Genomic DNA, 17784 nt, shown 5'->3' with positions numbered 1-17784 from the left:
TGCTGGATAGGCAGACAGGTACTCTCTAGCTAACGAGTTGGAGGCAGTCTTCAGTAAAAAGACTTCCAGGGTAGTTTCTCATATAAGGTCTCTGAGGAGGAAAGGATGGAATTTGGTTTGAGGGCTCATCCGGGGCCTTACAATTAAGGTAATGCACTAGACTCGTCTTCCCAGGAGCGGCTGTTACAGAGAAGTGGTGATTGAAGTCATATAACCCGTGGCACATCTGGATCTGAAGACTGGGTTTCTTTTTCTTCATGATGTTCCCTGGAGGTATCTGAATAGAGAAATCGCTCCACACTAGATTCAAAGCTCCAAGAGGCAAGAGCCACATCTGCCTAGTCGACTGCTCATGGCAAGTCACCAAGATCCAAGTCCTAGGGAGGGTCGAGTGGTACTTGAATAAATGAACTGCTCCAGGCCCAGCTGAGGCCCACAGGGAAAGGACAAAACCAGGTGGTATGACTTTTCTCAGAATAGATGAATAAAATAGGGTAACAAATAACCGCTACTAAAGGCAGCAACTCGATTAAAGCTTCTAGACCAGAATGCAGAGATCTCAGGCCAGCTCATTTTAATGTCTTGATTTTGGAGCCAATCTGTGACTCAAGGAGCAGGGGCTTGTACACCCTTGGAATCTTGTGGACTCTGATCATGCCAAACGCTCATGCCCTCTGAACCCCCTTGAGTCACTTGCAAAGCCACTGACAGCTCCCCTGAGGGGATGCACCTCTACCCTCCCACCTCCCCCCACCCACAGGCTTATTTTTCTCCAACACCTCCCCTCTCCTGATTTCCCTTGGGGCATGTGACTTGTTCAATGAGACTGAGACCAAGACCTTGGGGAGCGGTCCCTTTCAAGGGTGATGACAGGTAGGACAGACAGGCAGAAAACATAATTTGAAGTATTTTTGTTTTTTTATATACAGAATACAGGAAAGTTTCTGTAAAGTCTAAAACATTACAATTACTATGTACATTGGTACTAGTTGTGGGGTAGGAGAAGAGGAGGGAACCAGGGGTGGGAAGAGGAGAGAAGTGGCAAGAGAACAAAAAAAGGAGACACAACAGGTTTACGACAAAAACATTTTTGCTACAATAGACAATTTGAAGAAAACGCTCTACCACATGTAGTACTGTACACAGTTTTTAAAAACATTGAAAAAATGTCATCACTAGATGTATTTACACAAAATCCAAATACACTTTTCCTTATTTGAAATAAAATAGATGGACAGCCAGAAAAAGGATTCATTTCTCATTTGTCCATAATACACAGTAGCTACCTGTAGTGCAACCGCTGCAGAAAGGGAAAACAACTTGGAGGGTGGGAACCATGGAAGAAGGGTGGGTAGCGATCTTTATATTAAATAAAACAATGATATTGTATAGATTTTGCTGTATGAAAACTGTATTTTTTTCTTTTAATATAAAACTATTGTCACTGCCACAAAATAGAACAAGTTTCTGATTATTTTACAACGGCGGGCGAGGGGGAGGGAGCAGGTGGGTGGGGAATGGTTTTGTGTTGGAGGAAGTGTCCAGACCATTGGCCTTCCCCTCCCTGCCCACACTGTTCCTCAGCTCGGGTCTGCCGCTTTCCCGTGAAATGTTGAGTACAAATATATGTGCAAATGCCCCCTAGAACTTGAGAAAAGAAAAAGGATTTTTAAAAAACAGTCAAAAGGTTTTCTTCATGTCATGCAAAGATTGTAGTTGAAGGGTTTCTGGTGGAGTATAGAAAAAACCCGGGCTTGGTTTTTGTACATTTTTGCATTGCAGGAATCGGGTTGGGTGGACAGGCGGGTGATGGGGTGGCCGCCAGTCCTAGGGAACGGAGTTGGAGCGCAGCACAGGGCCCTGGTGAGGCTTGAGAGAGAGCTTCTCTGCCAAGACCCCATCTTGCAGCAGGCTGGCATCACCTTTGGGCTGTTTGGTCGCAAACTCAGTGATACTAAAGACAAACTGCAGACACCCCAGCTTGATGTAGCTGCCGTGGTGCAGTAAGGCTGTGCCTTCCCAGCCGGCCCCACTGCCCCCAATCAAGCTCGAGCTGCTGGCTTTGCAGTTGCAGGGTCTTCGCTGTGGCCCCTGGGCCTGGGAACTCATCATGGCTGCCTCCTCACTTGGCTCTTCATTCTGTTTCTGGTGCCGGCGGCGCCCTGGGAATACAAAGGATGGTTACTGGAGAGGAACAGTGAGCAGCCCAACCATCTGGGCTGTTTGCCAGATGGGTCTCTGCCCCTCCCCATTTTAAGTGCTGCATAGCTGAGGTGAGGGATGCTCAGAAAGAATGGTGGAGTCTGAAGTCCCCAAATAGGTGTGTACACATAAGTGGGTGTACAGCACTTGGTTCTCCATGGCCTTCCCTAGGCCCAGGAGTAAGAACCTGGCCAATGGGACTAGAAAGGCAAGAGACAGCACATCACTGGCAGCAAGCCAGAGCCACCCTGTCCAGAGCCTTAGAAAATGTGCCCCCGAATGGCAAGCTTTGTAGCCAGAGCCTCTGCTCCAACTTACTGATGACACTCTGCACTTTGGCAACAATACTGCTTGGAGGGGTTGGCGGGGTCTTCTCAGAGAAGTCACATGAATACAGCACATTGTCCACCGTTGTCCCATGCTCACTGTAGTTTAACAGCTCATAATGTTTGGTATTCTGAGGAGGAGGAGGGAAGATAAGATGTGTGGTCTGCTGCGTGGGGCCTGAGGCTAAGGGGAGAGAGGACATATGGAGAAAGCTGTGCTGCTCTACCTGGGGAGCTCTCTTTTTTCCCCAACTGTGTCTCCCTTCTCTGTATCTTTGAATAGGGCTCAAGATTGACCTCCTCAGGGAAGCCCTCCTTCTTAGTACTGCCCCCACCCTCTCCTTTATTCTGTCTCCTCAGCACTGGCATGTGGGATGATGAAACTCACAGGGTTGCACTGAGGGCTTGGCTTCCTTCTATGCTCTTCCCCTTCCCTGCTCTAGCCCTCCCCCCACCCACTGAGCCTGTGATCAACCTCAGGAGATATGGCAGCCCTGCTCCTGGGGAGCAGGTAGCCGTAGCAGAGTGCCCTTTTCCCACCAAGACAGTCCTCCCTGGATGACAGGGAGGGAAGAAAAGGAGAATATCCTCACCCTGTTCCCCTCACCCAGGGCACTGAACAAAAACCCAGTGCCTGTGAGAGGCCTCAGGTTGGGAAGAGCTCCCTCCCACCCCATCGACACCCCTCACCTCATCATAGAATATGCAGGCGTGTTTCCCGGACACGTAGTTACAGTGACCATAGTTTGTAAGGCACACGTCCATGTCAGCTCCTGCAAGGTGGCAGGAATATAGGAAAAGGTGGGCCGAGAACAGATTGTAAGGTATAATATGTGCAGGGGAGGTGAGGGGGGAAAAGGTTAGCTTCTGGGCAGGCACTAGGAGACCTTGAGGGACAAGTAGTTCAGGGCCCCCTCCTTGTATTTTTGAACTAATACAATGTCTTTATTTCTTTTCCACCTTCTTGCTAAAGAACAGTTGTCACTGCGAGCTGATCTGCTTTAGCACATGTGGCTGCTGCTCACAGGGGAACACTGAGCTACTGAAGAGGATGGGATATCATCTGAGAGTAAGGGAAATATCTAGGCTAAGGGCTAATCCCTGTCTGTCCCTCTGTACAAGACAGAAGGCTAACTAAAGCTCAGGTATATGTGAGCCCCATAACTTTGTCAAAGAACTCCAGGGATAAAGCATTTATTCTCTCCTGGGTAGTTCCTTGCAGTGTTTTAAATGCCTCACTGAGTAGCAGCAGAGCTTTGAACTCTCCTGATGCCACATTAGACACAAAGCAAAAGGGCCTGAGATATGGAAGACAAGCAGTTGATAGTCTCCTTTCTTAGCCCCTCTGGTTGAGACACCCACTAGGTTAAACCAGTCAGCCTTGGAGAGGGCTTTCCTTGCCCCTTTCCAGCCTGAGGGGGAGTGTTAGTCTTTAGGGCTCAACAGACTTAGTACCTCTCCCAGCTGGCTCACCTGTCCCGATGTAGAGGGTTCGATAGCACATGTTCACAGCTCCTCCCAACCCTAAGAGTGGGTAGAACACAGCTCGGGCCTGTACTTCCTTCCTTTGTACTACAAGATAAACACAGGGACAGGATGATTCAGAAAGGCAGAACCTGGCACTCAAACACAAGGCAACAGAACCTGTGGCTCAAACACTGAACAGAACCTGGACCTTTGGGTTGTGACCTGAAAACTATAATCCCACTGTATGAGTAATTTTCCCAAACTCACACCTGACCCTGGGCTGCTTCAGGCTCTCTCTCACCCCACCCACAGCATTTTCCACATGGGATAAGAGGGACCAGAGCTCTGACAATGGTCACAGAATTTAAGGATGACAGTACTTTTAACTTCTTGGTGCTGGTTTGTCAGGGATATGTTAGCTGGTACTATAGGGAGGCTGTGCTAAAAAACAAAACACAGACCAATGTTTTTCAACTTTAAGGCGCATATAGATTGCCTAAAGATCTTGTTAAAATGCAGATTATGATTTTGTAGGTCTGAGGTGAGGCTCGAGCTCTGCATTTCTAATAACTTCTCAGTTGGTGCTGATGCTGCTGGTCTGGAGACCACACTCTTAACAGCTAATGCTCAAAGGGACAGCCTAAGCGGAATTACCCTCTTGGGAAGAATTTCTAGGAGGGTAGCCCGTTACCCTGTTTCTCAACTTTTGGGAAACATTCTAACTTGAATATTTGAAAACAATTGAGCAGAAAGCACTACATATACCAAAGGGCACTTGTAGCTGCTTTCTGTGTCTCAAAGTTGACACATACGAAAGCAACAGCGGACTTCTTGGAGTCTGAGCTGAAAGCTGTGGGTGCCATCTGATTCCTGTTTTCTGAGAAAAGAAATAGGACTGAAGTATTGAAAGCTGAGATCTCCATGGAGGGAGATGGCCATGCACACGGAGACCGATGGCATGGTGTGGTGGCAGATGTGCATGCGCACCTTCTGTGTGGTGCCCTCCAGGAGCCAGCGGATGTGCCCCGACACTGCCCGGTGAAGTCTGGACCCGGGAGGGGAAAAGCTGATGTATTCTCTGCAAGGCCAGAAACTTGATCAGCTTCTCGTCCAGCATATTTATCTCGATTTCTATTAATCAAAGAGAAAGATTTAAAAAACAGCTGAGGAGGAAAAGGGATGCAGAAGTAGGCTAGGGTCATAGAGCAAATAGTTCAGCATTTCTAAAGTCCAGCCAAGTGCTTTTCTTCAAATATCACAATGTATGAAGTGGTACAAGAATCTTGGGCTGGGGATCTCACTAGCCATTTGCAGCGAGACAGGCCCCAGTGTAGCCTATGCAGGTGCTTCCTGCAGTTCGGATCTGGATTTTAGATGAAATGTCCTAGAAAGGTAGAGCAAGATAAACCACTTGCCTGTGTGAGGGGGAGGGCCTGGATGTCTGATATTGGGGCTTGATTTCTACCTATCCTGTTTACAGAGATGGAGACCTGCCCTGGTTCTCCTTGATTTTGGGAATGAGATTCCTCGTAGTTTTATTCTTCAAGTGCAGGTGATCTGCCTATGGTGATTTTCTTCTCTTCTCACTGGTCAGCTTGGCTTTGTTCTCCCTTCTTCTCTGATTACGTGTATGTGCATACGGCAAAGATAGGAGAAGGGGCTTTCTTTCCTACACCACTCCCCTCCCCAGCCTCCTGAGATCAGGGATCCCTTCTGTCCCTTTTTGAAATTAGCTAAATGCTGGGAAGGGACAGCACCTTCACCACAGCAGCTGGTGGTAGAGCAGCAGCTCACTCACTCACCTCCATTGATGTCCATAAATGCTCGAAGTGAGTTGGTGAGGTCCACCATGGCAGTAGAGTTGGCTGGGAAAGAGGGTACGGTTAAAGCGCTTCCTATGGATAACGTGCCGGGGCTGACCTTGCCATCTGGGGACGGAGCAGGAAGACTGTTACTTACGTTGCCTGAGGGAAACCCACCAGTCCAATCCCTCACTGCCGAGACAGGTCTGGATTTCGGACCCAAGGTGATGTTCCCTTCTTGATTCTCACCCCACAGGCTCTGGAACTCCTAGAGCTAAAAACGTGTGGTGAGGAAGGGCAGATGGAACAACTACGTACCCAGGCATGCAGGAGTCTCCAATGCACTGAGACCCAGTGAAGTCCACTGCTCTGGGGAACGTGCTGGGGTAACTTCATTCTCCGGGCCGTGACTACCTCCCTGCTGCCTCTACTCATTCAAATAAGTAGTGTCTGCCCCCACAACTCCTGACTACTGAAGTTCGACCCACAGAGTGCAAAATCTGCCCAGGTTGGTATTAAGACATAAATAGAGATGGGAAAACAGCCTGAGAGGAGGGGTTATCCTGGGACCTGGGGTGCCCATGCAGAGAAGCCAGTCACCTTGTTTCCAAGACAGAAGAGACCACAGAGGGTTTCAGCAGCATCTGAAACCTGGTTCAGATGCTGGAGCCAGCAACCTCGAGGTCCTGATTGCTCACTGGAAATAGCTGAAAGAGGTCTACACTAGGGCACATATGGATGTAAGGGACTGCTTTTTGGCACGTGGCCGGAGGGCAAGCTTTTGGGCCAGAACTACCTCTGTGGGCATCCCACTCCGTAGCTATTCTAAAGGCAGTGTTGCTTTCTAGCCCTGCTTTCCCTGACATGGAGATTCCTTCAAATAACCTGGCTCCGAGAGTCCAGATCAGATCTCTGGTATGAATCATGAAACACTGAGGCCATCACCCAGCGCCTCAGGCTGACCACAGTGCTTCTGGAGCACGTGCTGCCTTCCTCTAGGGTGATGGAACAAAACAGGCAGAAGACTAGGCTTGGAAGGTGTGGGAAGGTGGAATCAGGAGATCCAGGCTTTAGTTCCAATCCTGCCACTGACTTGGTAGATCACCTTTCACTTAAGCTTTCAGCCTAAGCAGTCCCACTGATAAAATGAAAACAAGTTAACATGTGGTTTTTCTTCTATCACAGAAATAGGGGGGGAAGCACAAATATTATAGAGATCAAAATCCTCTAAAACGCAGGTGACAAACACAAGGCCCAAGGGCTGCACACCTTGTTTTATCTGGCGCAGCACCTTGTTTCTACCCAGTGGCAGCGCCGAGCTCTTGCTTAACTGTTAAGGAGTAGGTAGTTACATTTATGCAGTGCTAAAATTACATTTGGCCCTTTGAAGGCAACCCTGAGGCTGATGTGGCCCCAGTGACAATGAGTTTGACACCCCTGCTCTAAAATATTCACAGAGATATGTGGGGGTTTTTTTGAAGCTTAAGTCTTACTTGCTAGGAAGAGCATACAATTACTCCAAATCACCCTAAGGCTGAGCAGCACTCACCTGATGATGGCGCTGGTGAGCAGAATCGTTGGTTGGCTCCTGTGGCCAAGATACCGTCTCCTGCTGCTTGGGGGGGAGTGAGCACCCGGGTGGCATTTGGGGGTGAGCCCAGTGGCCTTGAATCTGTCAGTGGAGGTCCTATTTGTGATTGGACAGTCTTTCTTTGCAAAGTGCTGGTGTTCTCGATGCTGGCACAAGAGCTGGGAATGGAAGGGGGCAGGCTTGGGACAGGAACCAAACTCCTCTGGGGACAAGAGCTGGGGCCAGTGGCATTCTCTGTCTTCACAATGATGCCGACGGTGTGGTTCTGAAGCCCCCCAGCCGCTGGTGGCGTGAGGGGCCGGGGCCAGCCTTGTCGGTGTGAGAGGCCTGGTAGGGGGGTGTTGGCGCCTGGAAGTCGCCGGGGGTCTGTGGAATCAGTGGGGCTGCTGTAGAGGTGTGGGCCATTGGCTTTCACCTCTGTGTTCATTGGCCCGTTGGCAGTCCCACAGGAGGCTTTCTTGGATTTTTCCGCACAAGAACTGCAGCTGATGTCCTCTAGCGCTGGGGGTTGGTGGGGTGGAGAGCAGCTCAGGGAATTCTGGGTGCTAATCCCTGAGGGGCAGGACAAGGGATAGTGGGAAGGTGTAGGTGCCTTGTCAGCTGTTTGCAGGGAGGTGGTGATTGAGCTGTCAGTCACAATAACAGGCTTAATATCAGCCTTCTCTGTCTGTTCAGAGTCCCAATGCGAAGGCATCTGCTTAGCAGATAAATGTTTCAATATGCTGCACTGGAGCGCAACAACACTACAGAGCCACTGTAATGGAAGGAGAGGAGAGGAGAGGAGGGTAAGAGGCCTGGGAGGCGCTGGTCCTTTCCTGTCACAGCGGCCAGGGCTACAGCAGAGCTGATAAATACTGTTTCCGAGGTCCCATTGCGAGTGCCCAGAAAGGGTGTGCTTGACTCCTGATAGGATTCCATTTCCATTCCCAAGCAAGACTTGTTGGTATACTCAGCAGACAACACCCTGGTCAGCAGAGCTTGGGATTCCCGTTCTGGCTCTGCCCCTAAGGCTCACCTTGTGACCAATATTCAGCAAGTACCCTAAGCATTGGCTATGTGTCCAGCACTATCACCTAGCCTCTCTACAGGTCTACTGAGCTCTTTCTATAAGACAGTTTTGCCCATCTCATAGCGCACTGGCAGAATGATGGAGAGTAGCAGACCGGTTGACTCTGTAGTTCTCTTACTTGCCTCAAGATCTGAGCCAGAGGTTCCCCCTGAAACATTCAACTCTTGGGGGGTTGTGGGTTGGGGGGGTGTGTGGGATTGTAGAAGATAGGGCTGGGAATGAGGCTACTTCCAATAATAGATGCAGAGAGACGGAAGATTAGATTTGGAATCCCAGCCCTGCCTTCACTCACCTCTTGCTGCTCTGCCTGGGTGGCTAAGTGCTCAGAGTTCAAAAGGTGCATCTGTGATTCCTCAGGGATCCCATTGCAGATCAGCTCCCCATCCCGAATGGCCGCGGGTGCAATGAGCGGGGGTGGAAACTGGTACTGAGATTTTATAGCATCAGGAACCTGTTTAGAACAGATAGAAGGAAGAGGGAGAATGAGATAGTGCCAACATGGCCAGTTGATTCTGCTCTGACAATTATCTTCTGTCCTTGGTGCTAATGCCCAGGAGACTGTCACCCACTCTGGGTTTCACCGAGGCAAGGTGGCTCAGTGGGCTGCAACTGTCCTGTGCCATCATCTCTTTGCCAGACACATATACACACTAGCCAGAGAAGATGCAGAACTGGCCACAGCAGGCATGGCCCCCACTTTTCTTCATTAAGGTCTAAGGCCTGAAGAAGCCAGAAATTAATTGCATTCTGCCTCAGCTTTGGTCTAAAAAGTGGAAGACTGACACCAAACAGAGCTCCACAGTAGTACTCTAGGCTCTTATTGCTTAGGGTCAAGTTTGAGAAATGAGTAAACAATATCTGAAGATAAAAACTTAAATGACATCACATTCATGGTAGGTATGCTCGGCAGGAGGCCTGGCTCCAGATAATCACTCAATCAAAGTCAGTTTTCTTCAACCATTCATTCATGACTCATGAAACAACTGAAGACCTCTTTGTTGCACAGAGAGAAGACACAGTCTGAATCATACCACGTAAGAATGAAAGAGCCAAACAAGCAAAGAATCATTCATACATTCAACCGACATTTATTGAGCACTCCTGAGTCTGAGCACTGTGCCAAGTCTAAAGATCCAGGGATGAACAAAACTTATGCCTTGCCCTCAAGGAGCTCACAGTCTAGTACGGGAGATAAACACAGAAAAATTACAATGAATGTAATGGATTCTAGAATAAAGGCACGTCTAAGTAGCTATAAAAACATGGAGAAGAGTGCTTATCTTTCTCTGGGGCAGGAGCTTTGGATTAGAGATTTTATAGGAAGGCAGTATTTGAGCTGAGGCTTGAAGTGAAGAAAAAACTGCCAGGCAGCACTGGCTAGTGTGGCTCAGTGGACTGAGTGCTGGCCTGCAAACCGAGAGGTTGCTGGTTCAATTCCCAGTCAGGGAACATGCCTGGGTTGCGGGCCAGGTCCCCAGTGTGGGGCGTGCAAGAGGCAGCCAGTAGATGTTTCTCTCAAACATCGATGTTTCTCTTCCTCTTTCTCCCTCCCTTCCCCTCTCTCTAAAAATAAATAAATTTAAAAAACAACAACAAAAACCTTCCAGGCAGACCAAGGGGGGAGCAGCACATAAGGCAGAGATGTGAATTTGGAAAACATTTGGAGAACCAAGATATTTGGTGACCAGGTCCTTAGGGAGGATAAGGGAAGAAGAGCTGAACATGGTCCCTGGACCTTATTTCACTCTCAAATTGTCTAAGTACAATATGCTTTTTAGGCAATTTGTGCCCTTGGATTTTCTTCAAGAATTGGGAAGCATTTTAAAAGGAAGCATCATGTGCTCGCTTTGGCAGCACATACACTAAAAGGAAGCATCATAAAATGACAGGATTTTATCAAGGCCTCCGGGCCCATTCGCTTCAGCAGCCAGGCTCTCTGCATATCTACATGGTCAACTGTAAGACTAGATTTATTTTAGATTTGTTTAACTAAGGTATGAGGCATGCCACGTCTAATATACCCTACCATCAACTGAAAACGCCGTAATTTTGGGAAACTGGTGTTTCCACCGATGTATAAATATTTACCAAGTTAGGAATTTGTTAATCTAATTTTCAACAGCTAACATCTTGCTGGGGGTGACACTCAGTGAAAGTAATGGGAGTGGTGTGATTTTAAAGTATGGCTGCCACCAAGTGGCCACATTTCAGAATTGCTGGTTTCTATTGGCACTGAGGACAGTCTGTGGGAATACTTCAAGAGAAAAATCCAGTTTATATATAGGTTTATAGTGTTGGGCTCTTTAGGTGGAATGAATGAGGGGATCGAATGGTTTATAAGAAAATTTTTGCCAAATTCTCTGGACACACTTTAGCAACTGTCAAGTACACAAAATGTACTGGTAATATATTAACAGCATCCTGGAAAAATAGATTTAACTTTCCTTTATAGACATTTTCCTCTTAAGTTCCTCATTTGGGAGAGCTCCTAACTTTCCACATGGTCTCCTGCTTAATCATCCCACCTTCGCCTCACCAGACAGCTCTGGGAAAGGGGCCATCTAACAGGAACACATGGCATGAGTGCCAAGCAAGGGGCAGTAACAGCAGAGCACATCTAAATTTGGTGGGAGGGGCTAAAGGGCGTTTCTCCTCAGGAGAGCCCGAGACTTGCAGTTTGAAGGCCTACTTTGGGGTCTGGCACTCATAATCCTGACCACCCTCCTCAAGTATTAAAATATACAGTCATGCCCTGACTGGCTTGGCTCAGTGGGCTGGGCATCGTCCTACAAAGCAAAAGATCACTGGTTCGATTCCAGGTCGAGGCACATGCCTGGGTTGCAGGATAGGTCCCTGGTTGGGGGCATGTAAGAGGCAACTGATTGATGTTTCCCTCCCTTCCTCCCTTCCCCTCTCTCTGGGGGAGGGGAAAAAAATCTTAAAAAAAAAGTACAGTCACATTCATTACTTGCTGAGATACCACAGACAAGTCTCAGGGGCTTCAGTCTCCCCATCTATAAAAGTGGGACCATGACCCCCCTGTCTGTCCCATGAAGGCAATCAGAATCCACTATCCTGCCTGAACCGGGTTGTGACTCACCTTCAAGCTTCTTCTTTTGACCGACTGGAGCACGCGTCGGTTAGGAGGGTGCTTCTTGTGAATTCGGTTCAGGAAGTCCACCTTGACGACATGCTGCGAAATGGTGTCCTGGAAACGGTCAAACACCTGGCACCGATTACTCAGTGTCATATTCTTCTGGTTCAGCTAGGGACAAAGCAGAAATACCCCTGCAGTGAAGCTCAAAAGGCATCTCTCTCCCAACTAACTGTTCTCTAGGTTTAATGGACCAAATGAGGTTGTCTGTCAACACTCTTGTGAGAGGGCTGGGAATGTGCATGAGACTTTCTCCCTCAGCCCTGCGGAGTACAAGGGAAAACTGGTATGTTCCCATTCCCTGAGAGGCTCAAGGGGGGGGCGGGAAATAGGGAATTAGCCAAGAAATACCCTTCCAAATTCAGTCACTGACGGTCTTCTGTCCAGCTCAGACCACCCTTTGTTAGCGTATCCTAACAGAGTATAGGTTTCCAAGGATATGCAAGCCTTGGCCCCTAAGAGACCCAGATTCCATTCTTAGCAAGAGACTCTCCCCCACCGGAAGCAGGACCGTTGCCTATACAGGAGTTTGGCTGACAGTTGGGACAGACCAGAATCCTGTGTGCCCTGCCCTATTCCTTTTCCATGGTACCGGGGAGCACTAGGGAACCCATCTGGACATCACAGCCTTGTTCTATAGGAGGCAAAAAACCTTGGACTGCTCTAAAAGGCCAATAATAATAAATTACCCAATTAACAACTTCTCATCTGCTGGAAAGGTCGCTTTAAGATTCATATTTGGGTAAACTGCTCATGGTTCTTTTTTTCTGTTTCAGTAGGAGACAAAACAAGGTATTCACACTGAGCCTCAGAGAGAAGCTTACCCCTAGATAAACCTTTCTAAGCGGCATCAGTCAAATGAAGGGGGCAAAGCAACTATTTTCTTCCACGTGTGCAAACCTGTAACTGCAGTTCTTCTCCTTGTAAAGTGGGGAACACACCGTCACGCTGAGAGCCAATAGTCATTCCCTGGTTATCACCATTTGACAGATGATGTCTTATGCAATACATTTTTTTTTAATTTGGAAAGGCTGTTCTTATAAGGGAGCTGCTCCTCCTGAAGCCCTCCCCTGTTCAATCTTGTGAGTGACTATTCTAAGTGTCTAATGTCATAAACCTCCTTTGGAGATAAACGACAGTTCTGTTCTAGACCTAGGAAGTGGTCTGGAAAGTGTACCCAACATTCCTGGGAAATAATACCTTCACACCATTCACTCAACGACTTAACTTACTCAACACCTGTAAGTGTTATGACAAGGTGACTGTAAAGAATTAAAGTATGAGAAGGGAAAAAGAGCCTCATTTGGTGCCTAGGACAAATCAGGTGTTCAGTAAATGGGTTGACTGTCTGGAGTACCATTATAAACATATCATTTTTTCCAAAGTTTCTGAGCAATTAGCTAATTACTAGAATATAAAATAAATATTTTAGAATTTTCTTTGTTCTCTCTAAAAATAAGGGGCAGGAAAATATGGAAGCAACTATCGTGAGAGCATGTATTTCCATAAAGTTGGATCTAATATACCCTGTTTTAGGGCTATAACATCAACTACTTAATTCACTGTTGAAGAAATTATTCACAAACAACCAAATCTGCTTGTGCAGCTAAAACAAGGCATTGTGAGAAGGGGCAAAACGCACAGCTGACACATGTCAAAATACTTGAAATTGAGTAGGATGCTCTGCAGAAACCAGCATCTGAGAGATTACAGTGAATTCTCGTACAAAGCTGACCCTACTATGGTTTCTACTGAATGAGTCCATGCTCTAGCTGTGCCCGAAGAGGACGGAAGGGACACTGCTGTTCTTACCACCACATGTTCGATGTGATTCGGACACATCCATCTGCCCAGGGGCATGGCAGTGAGTGGTGGCTCGAGGCAATCCATGTGGAACAGGAGGGGACAATAGTCACACTGGATGAGAGGGGCCACGCGACAACTCCTGCAAAAAAGAGATGTAGGCCATTTCTGTGGCAAGATGGGAGAATTCAAACCAACTCTGAACCATGGAACAATCTCCCCTCCTTAACCCCAACGATGTTCTCCCCCACCCTCCTCCCCCAATGATTCAGCTACATTAACGATTAGGAAGATGGATGAAGTTGAGGGCTACCACAGGTTCTCCATTATTCTCCCTTCTAAGAGTGCTGTGACTTGTCAGGAAGTGAATGTTTACTTGGAGTTCAGCTAAAGTGGCTGTCAGATCTGACTGACCAATGCTCAGTACCCACTGGGGGAAGACAGCCAACCCTACTCTGGTATTTCTAGTCCTTAAAAGCAACTGCTTCATTCACATTCACACACACACATTCACACACACACACACACACACACCCAGCAACCTTTCTAAAACCTACTACAGCAAAAAAAATTTGTTCTGCATGAAACACCCAGAAAAACTGACAGCCAGAGAAAGCTGTGCTGGGAAAATGATTTTTTAATGTATTCATGTAAGTTTAATTAAAGGGAGGGGGCTTAAGCAAATGCCAATTATAATTTTTAACTATGATATTCCTTGGGTCCTCAAGATGCATTGGAGCCACAGTTTGGGCCTGGCTTGGAGTTCTGTTCCTCTATGTAGTTCCTTAGAGCTTTTGCTGTGGAACATTTCTTTTTCTTATTTTTTTCTCCTGTTATCTTGCCCTTCTAACACATTTAAACAAGTCTATCTTCATAATTGAAGCAGCTGGTGTCTGTCACCAATCTTATTTGAAGGAAACCAGTGCCCCATGAAGCTACAACTGGGGTGACCTACAGGCTTCTGGTTCACAGGCTGGCATAGAGGCTTCTGACAGTCATCCAGTCTGATGCATACGAGCTACCATGCATACCTGCACTGCTTTTAAACTCATCTTTAGTGCTTCAAACATTATTTGCTGTTTCTAAAGACTTGGGTCTCTGCTGGCCAGAATTCTTCCTGATAGCTAGTCTAAACAGCTCACACTTCAGTTTAAGTCCAACTCCTCTTATTCTAGCCTCTATACACAGTTTACAGTACTTTAGTACTATGGTTCTTCAGCGAGTAACATGCATGGTTCTTCAGGGAATAACACATATGGTCATACATGAAAGAGGGGAGGGACAAGAGAAAAATACCATTTGCTGAATATGAGGAAGAGCCCCTTAGTATAGAGGAAAAATACCTGTTACACGTGAAGCAGACTTTGACTGGTAAGGGCACGAGACCATTGTGATCTAACTCATGCTGTGTCTTCTTAACATTTTTCCCTGTGGTTTCCTCCTTTCTTCTTCTCTTGCTAGAACCTAGAAGAGATGTTGGTGGTGCTAAACTTTCTCTAGATGCCGAGTTCCTAGCCTGAGATATGGAAACAACAGTAAGTGAAAGAAAGAGATCTCAGTAAAAGCAGGTATTAAGGCCTAGAGATGGATCTCTTTCTGAGCCCCCCTGGGCTGGTTTCAAGTGAGAAAAAGAATTAGAAGGGAGACTGAGACGTAAGTCAGAACTTTGATCAAAAGTCACCTGTTCTGTGGCAGAAACACATCTAAATGTTTTACAAACATAAAGTGGCCAAAGCCTAAGTTAGATACTGGCAACCTAAGAAATATAAATAGGTCAAAAAGCCTATTCTATGGAAGTGGCTGAGGAAAAGGCTACAATTTCACTGAATTTCAACAGAAATCAGAAAAGCTTTAATCCCATTATGTACCCTACAGGCCAGTAGGTTTCTTAAGCCTGCAATTTCACTTTCTCTGGAAGAACAAAATAAGATCTAGAAGCTTCATGGTATCAAGTAGAAGTCATGACTTGATTTTAAAAAAAGGGGACAATTTTGTAATATTTATTAAAGCTATAAATAGTTTTGAACCAACAATTCTAATATTAAGAATTTACCCTACAGACACACAATCACATGTGTATACAATGACAGAATCATTTGTTGGAACACTATCTATAGAAATGAAAGATTAGGAAAAAACCAGAATGTCCATTAACAGAAAATTAAATAAATTATTGTACATCTATATAATGGATACAACTATGCAACTATCAAGAGAAACTAAGGAATGTCTATATTAATTTGAAAAGATCTCTATAGAGGACATTGTGACATTACAAAAAAAAAAAGCAAGGTGTAGAACAGTACATCAAGTACACTGTTTAAGGGGGAAATAATGAGCGTGTATCTGTATTTGCTTATATATGCACAAAGAAATTCTAGGAGATACAGAAGAACAAACCAATGGTTACCTGTGAGGGGTAGAAGGTGCAGACTTGGCAAATGGCAGACAGGAGTGGGAGGGAAATTTTTCATTGTAAGCCTTTTTATATTTCTTGATTTTTGAACCATGTGAATGTATTACCTATTAGTTTTTTAAAAAGTAACCCTGGGAAGGTTGGAAACTAGAAACTGAACAAGAACTACCAAAGCGAAAACTTTCAAAGATCTCTCTAGGATGACCCACAGACAGCACGGGACAGTGGCTACATGGACAGTGACCTCATAGGTAGCACTCCCCTTCGGCTGGACACTATCCTGTGGGAAAGCCAGGGTGGGAGAGGTGATAGAATGGTTTGGCTAACCTGGTAGTGCAGTGGTACAAGTCAGTTCATTGGGCAACTGGAATTGGGTGGGGTTCCGCTCCATGGCGGCAGCAATCAGCAGCTCAAAGGGCCGCCTCAGCTGGGGCTGCACATAGTCTGGCTCTGCTGCCACTGGCTCCTCATCCACGTCAATGATGTCCTCGTCAACGTCGTTCTGCTCAGAGGTGGGGGTCTCTGTGCTGGCATTGGATGTGGGTGTGCCAGGCCGGCTGGCTCTCCTCTCCAGGATCCGGGCATGGGCAATGGCCTTGAGTTCAGTTTTGCTAGCTGATCTGTCCAACAAGTCAGTGTCACTGCTGGGGGATGTAGTCCGTTTGCTGGATTTGTCCACCAGTCCATTAACATGGCCCAGCTCCTTTTTCTGCTCTCGCTTCTGTGCAAATGAACAGGTGGGCCCATCACATAAAGTATCACAAAACAGAAAGAATTGGATGCTACAAAGTTCTGCTAGACTAGTAACCAAAATTATTAAAGTCACAGACTCATTTACTTGGGAACACAGGTCTGTTAAAGTTCACAAAACTACAGCTGACTTAAACTAAAGCTGGCCAAACTATTGCAGCAGAGAATCACCAAAAAGCACAGAAAGTCAGAAACTATACAAATTACACATCATTTACTCTAAGTCATGGGTGTCCAACTTGAGGCCTGTGGGCCGCATGCAGCTCAGGATGGCTATAAATGCAGCCCAACACAAAACTGTAAATTTACTGAAAACGTGAAATTTTTATGTGATTAAATGTCGCAATGTATTTCATGTATGGCCTAAGACAACTCTTCCAGCGTGGCCCAGAGACGCCAAAAGGTTGGACACCACTGCTCTAAATAAGTCATCATATGATACACAGTATCTCTATGCAAAGTAAAGGTGTAAAGGGATGAAAAATTAATACAATAAACCAATGAGATCATGGTAGTTTGCCTTGGAGTGGCATCCTGATCTCCTGAACGAGTTTTAAAAGAACTTTGCTTAAAATAAAGTTTGCGAAAGCAAAGGTAAGAGGTAAAATAGGTGAGCAGAGCCCTCCGTCCTTGGAGTTTGGGTGCTGGCCTGGAAGGTAACCCCATTACAAAGTGGAAGGGTGGTGTGTGAAGGGTAAAAACTCAGTTGTCATGGTGGCTTTCAATGTTTCAAATTTAACTAGCACTCTGAAAGTGAGGCTTCTTTGGAAAGGTGAAGAAATGGAAGAAGACTAAGTGTACTCAGTAGGCTAGATGACTGACAATACATTTCCCTCTAGGACTCCAAATATAGTGGTCAAATGAAAGTTTAACACTGGTCTCCACTCAGCTTGTCCCAGTTCTGTCATGACTTCTTATGACCTTGGGAGACTCAAGTTGTTGGGCAGGAATTTCTCTATTTGTAAAGTGAGTCTAGTAAAACCTAACCTTTCTTCTCCTCTTCTCAGGGACATGGTGATGATAACGAGGGTCATATATATGAAAGGGATGGGTCTAAGCTGGGAGAACCTAACCTCCATTATGAATAGAACCTGAACATCAGAGGTGGATGAGGCTCAGAGGTATCATTTCAATCCACTTCAGTGTCACTGCAGGAGGCCAAAGTGGGGAAAAGGCAGTGGTGGTGGAAGAGACAGATTTGGCT

At 46.4% G+C, this 17784-nt stretch overlaps 1 protein-coding gene across 1 annotated transcript in view; it reads right to left on the bottom strand.

The window, feature by feature from the left end:
• Window positions 1-896: 896 nt before the first annotated feature.
• PHF12 (PHD finger protein 12) overlaps window positions 897-17784 on the bottom strand; it is a 40884-nt gene continuing 23996 nt past the window's right edge. Inside the window, exons 4-15 of the mRNA XM_024565258.4 lie at window positions 16158-16551; window positions 14758-14878; window positions 13424-13556; window positions 11558-11722; window positions 8750-8908; window positions 7347-8142; window positions 5798-5923; window positions 4983-5126; window positions 4002-4100; window positions 3219-3301; window positions 2521-2659; window positions 897-2162 (exon numbers count right to left, since the gene is read on the bottom strand). Of these exons, the coding sequence (XP_024421026.1) occupies window positions 1828-2162; window positions 2521-2659; window positions 3219-3301; window positions 4002-4100; window positions 4983-5126; window positions 5798-5923; window positions 7347-8142; window positions 8750-8908; window positions 11558-11722; window positions 13424-13556; window positions 14758-14878; window positions 16158-16551 (2694 nt within the window). The 3' untranslated portion in view covers window positions 897-1827. The remainder of the gene's footprint in view (window positions 2163-2520; window positions 2660-3218; window positions 3302-4001; window positions 4101-4982; window positions 5127-5797; window positions 5924-7346; window positions 8143-8749; window positions 8909-11557; window positions 11723-13423; window positions 13557-14757; window positions 14879-16157; window positions 16552-17784) is intronic.

Source organism: Desmodus rotundus, chromosome 9 (genome assembly GCF_022682495.2).
Source record: "Desmodus rotundus isolate HL8 chromosome 9, HLdesRot8A.1, whole genome shotgun sequence".
Taxonomy (NCBI): Eukaryota; Metazoa; Chordata; class Mammalia; order Chiroptera; family Phyllostomidae; genus Desmodus; species Desmodus rotundus.
This window is presented reverse-complemented; position numbering and strand designations above follow the sequence as displayed.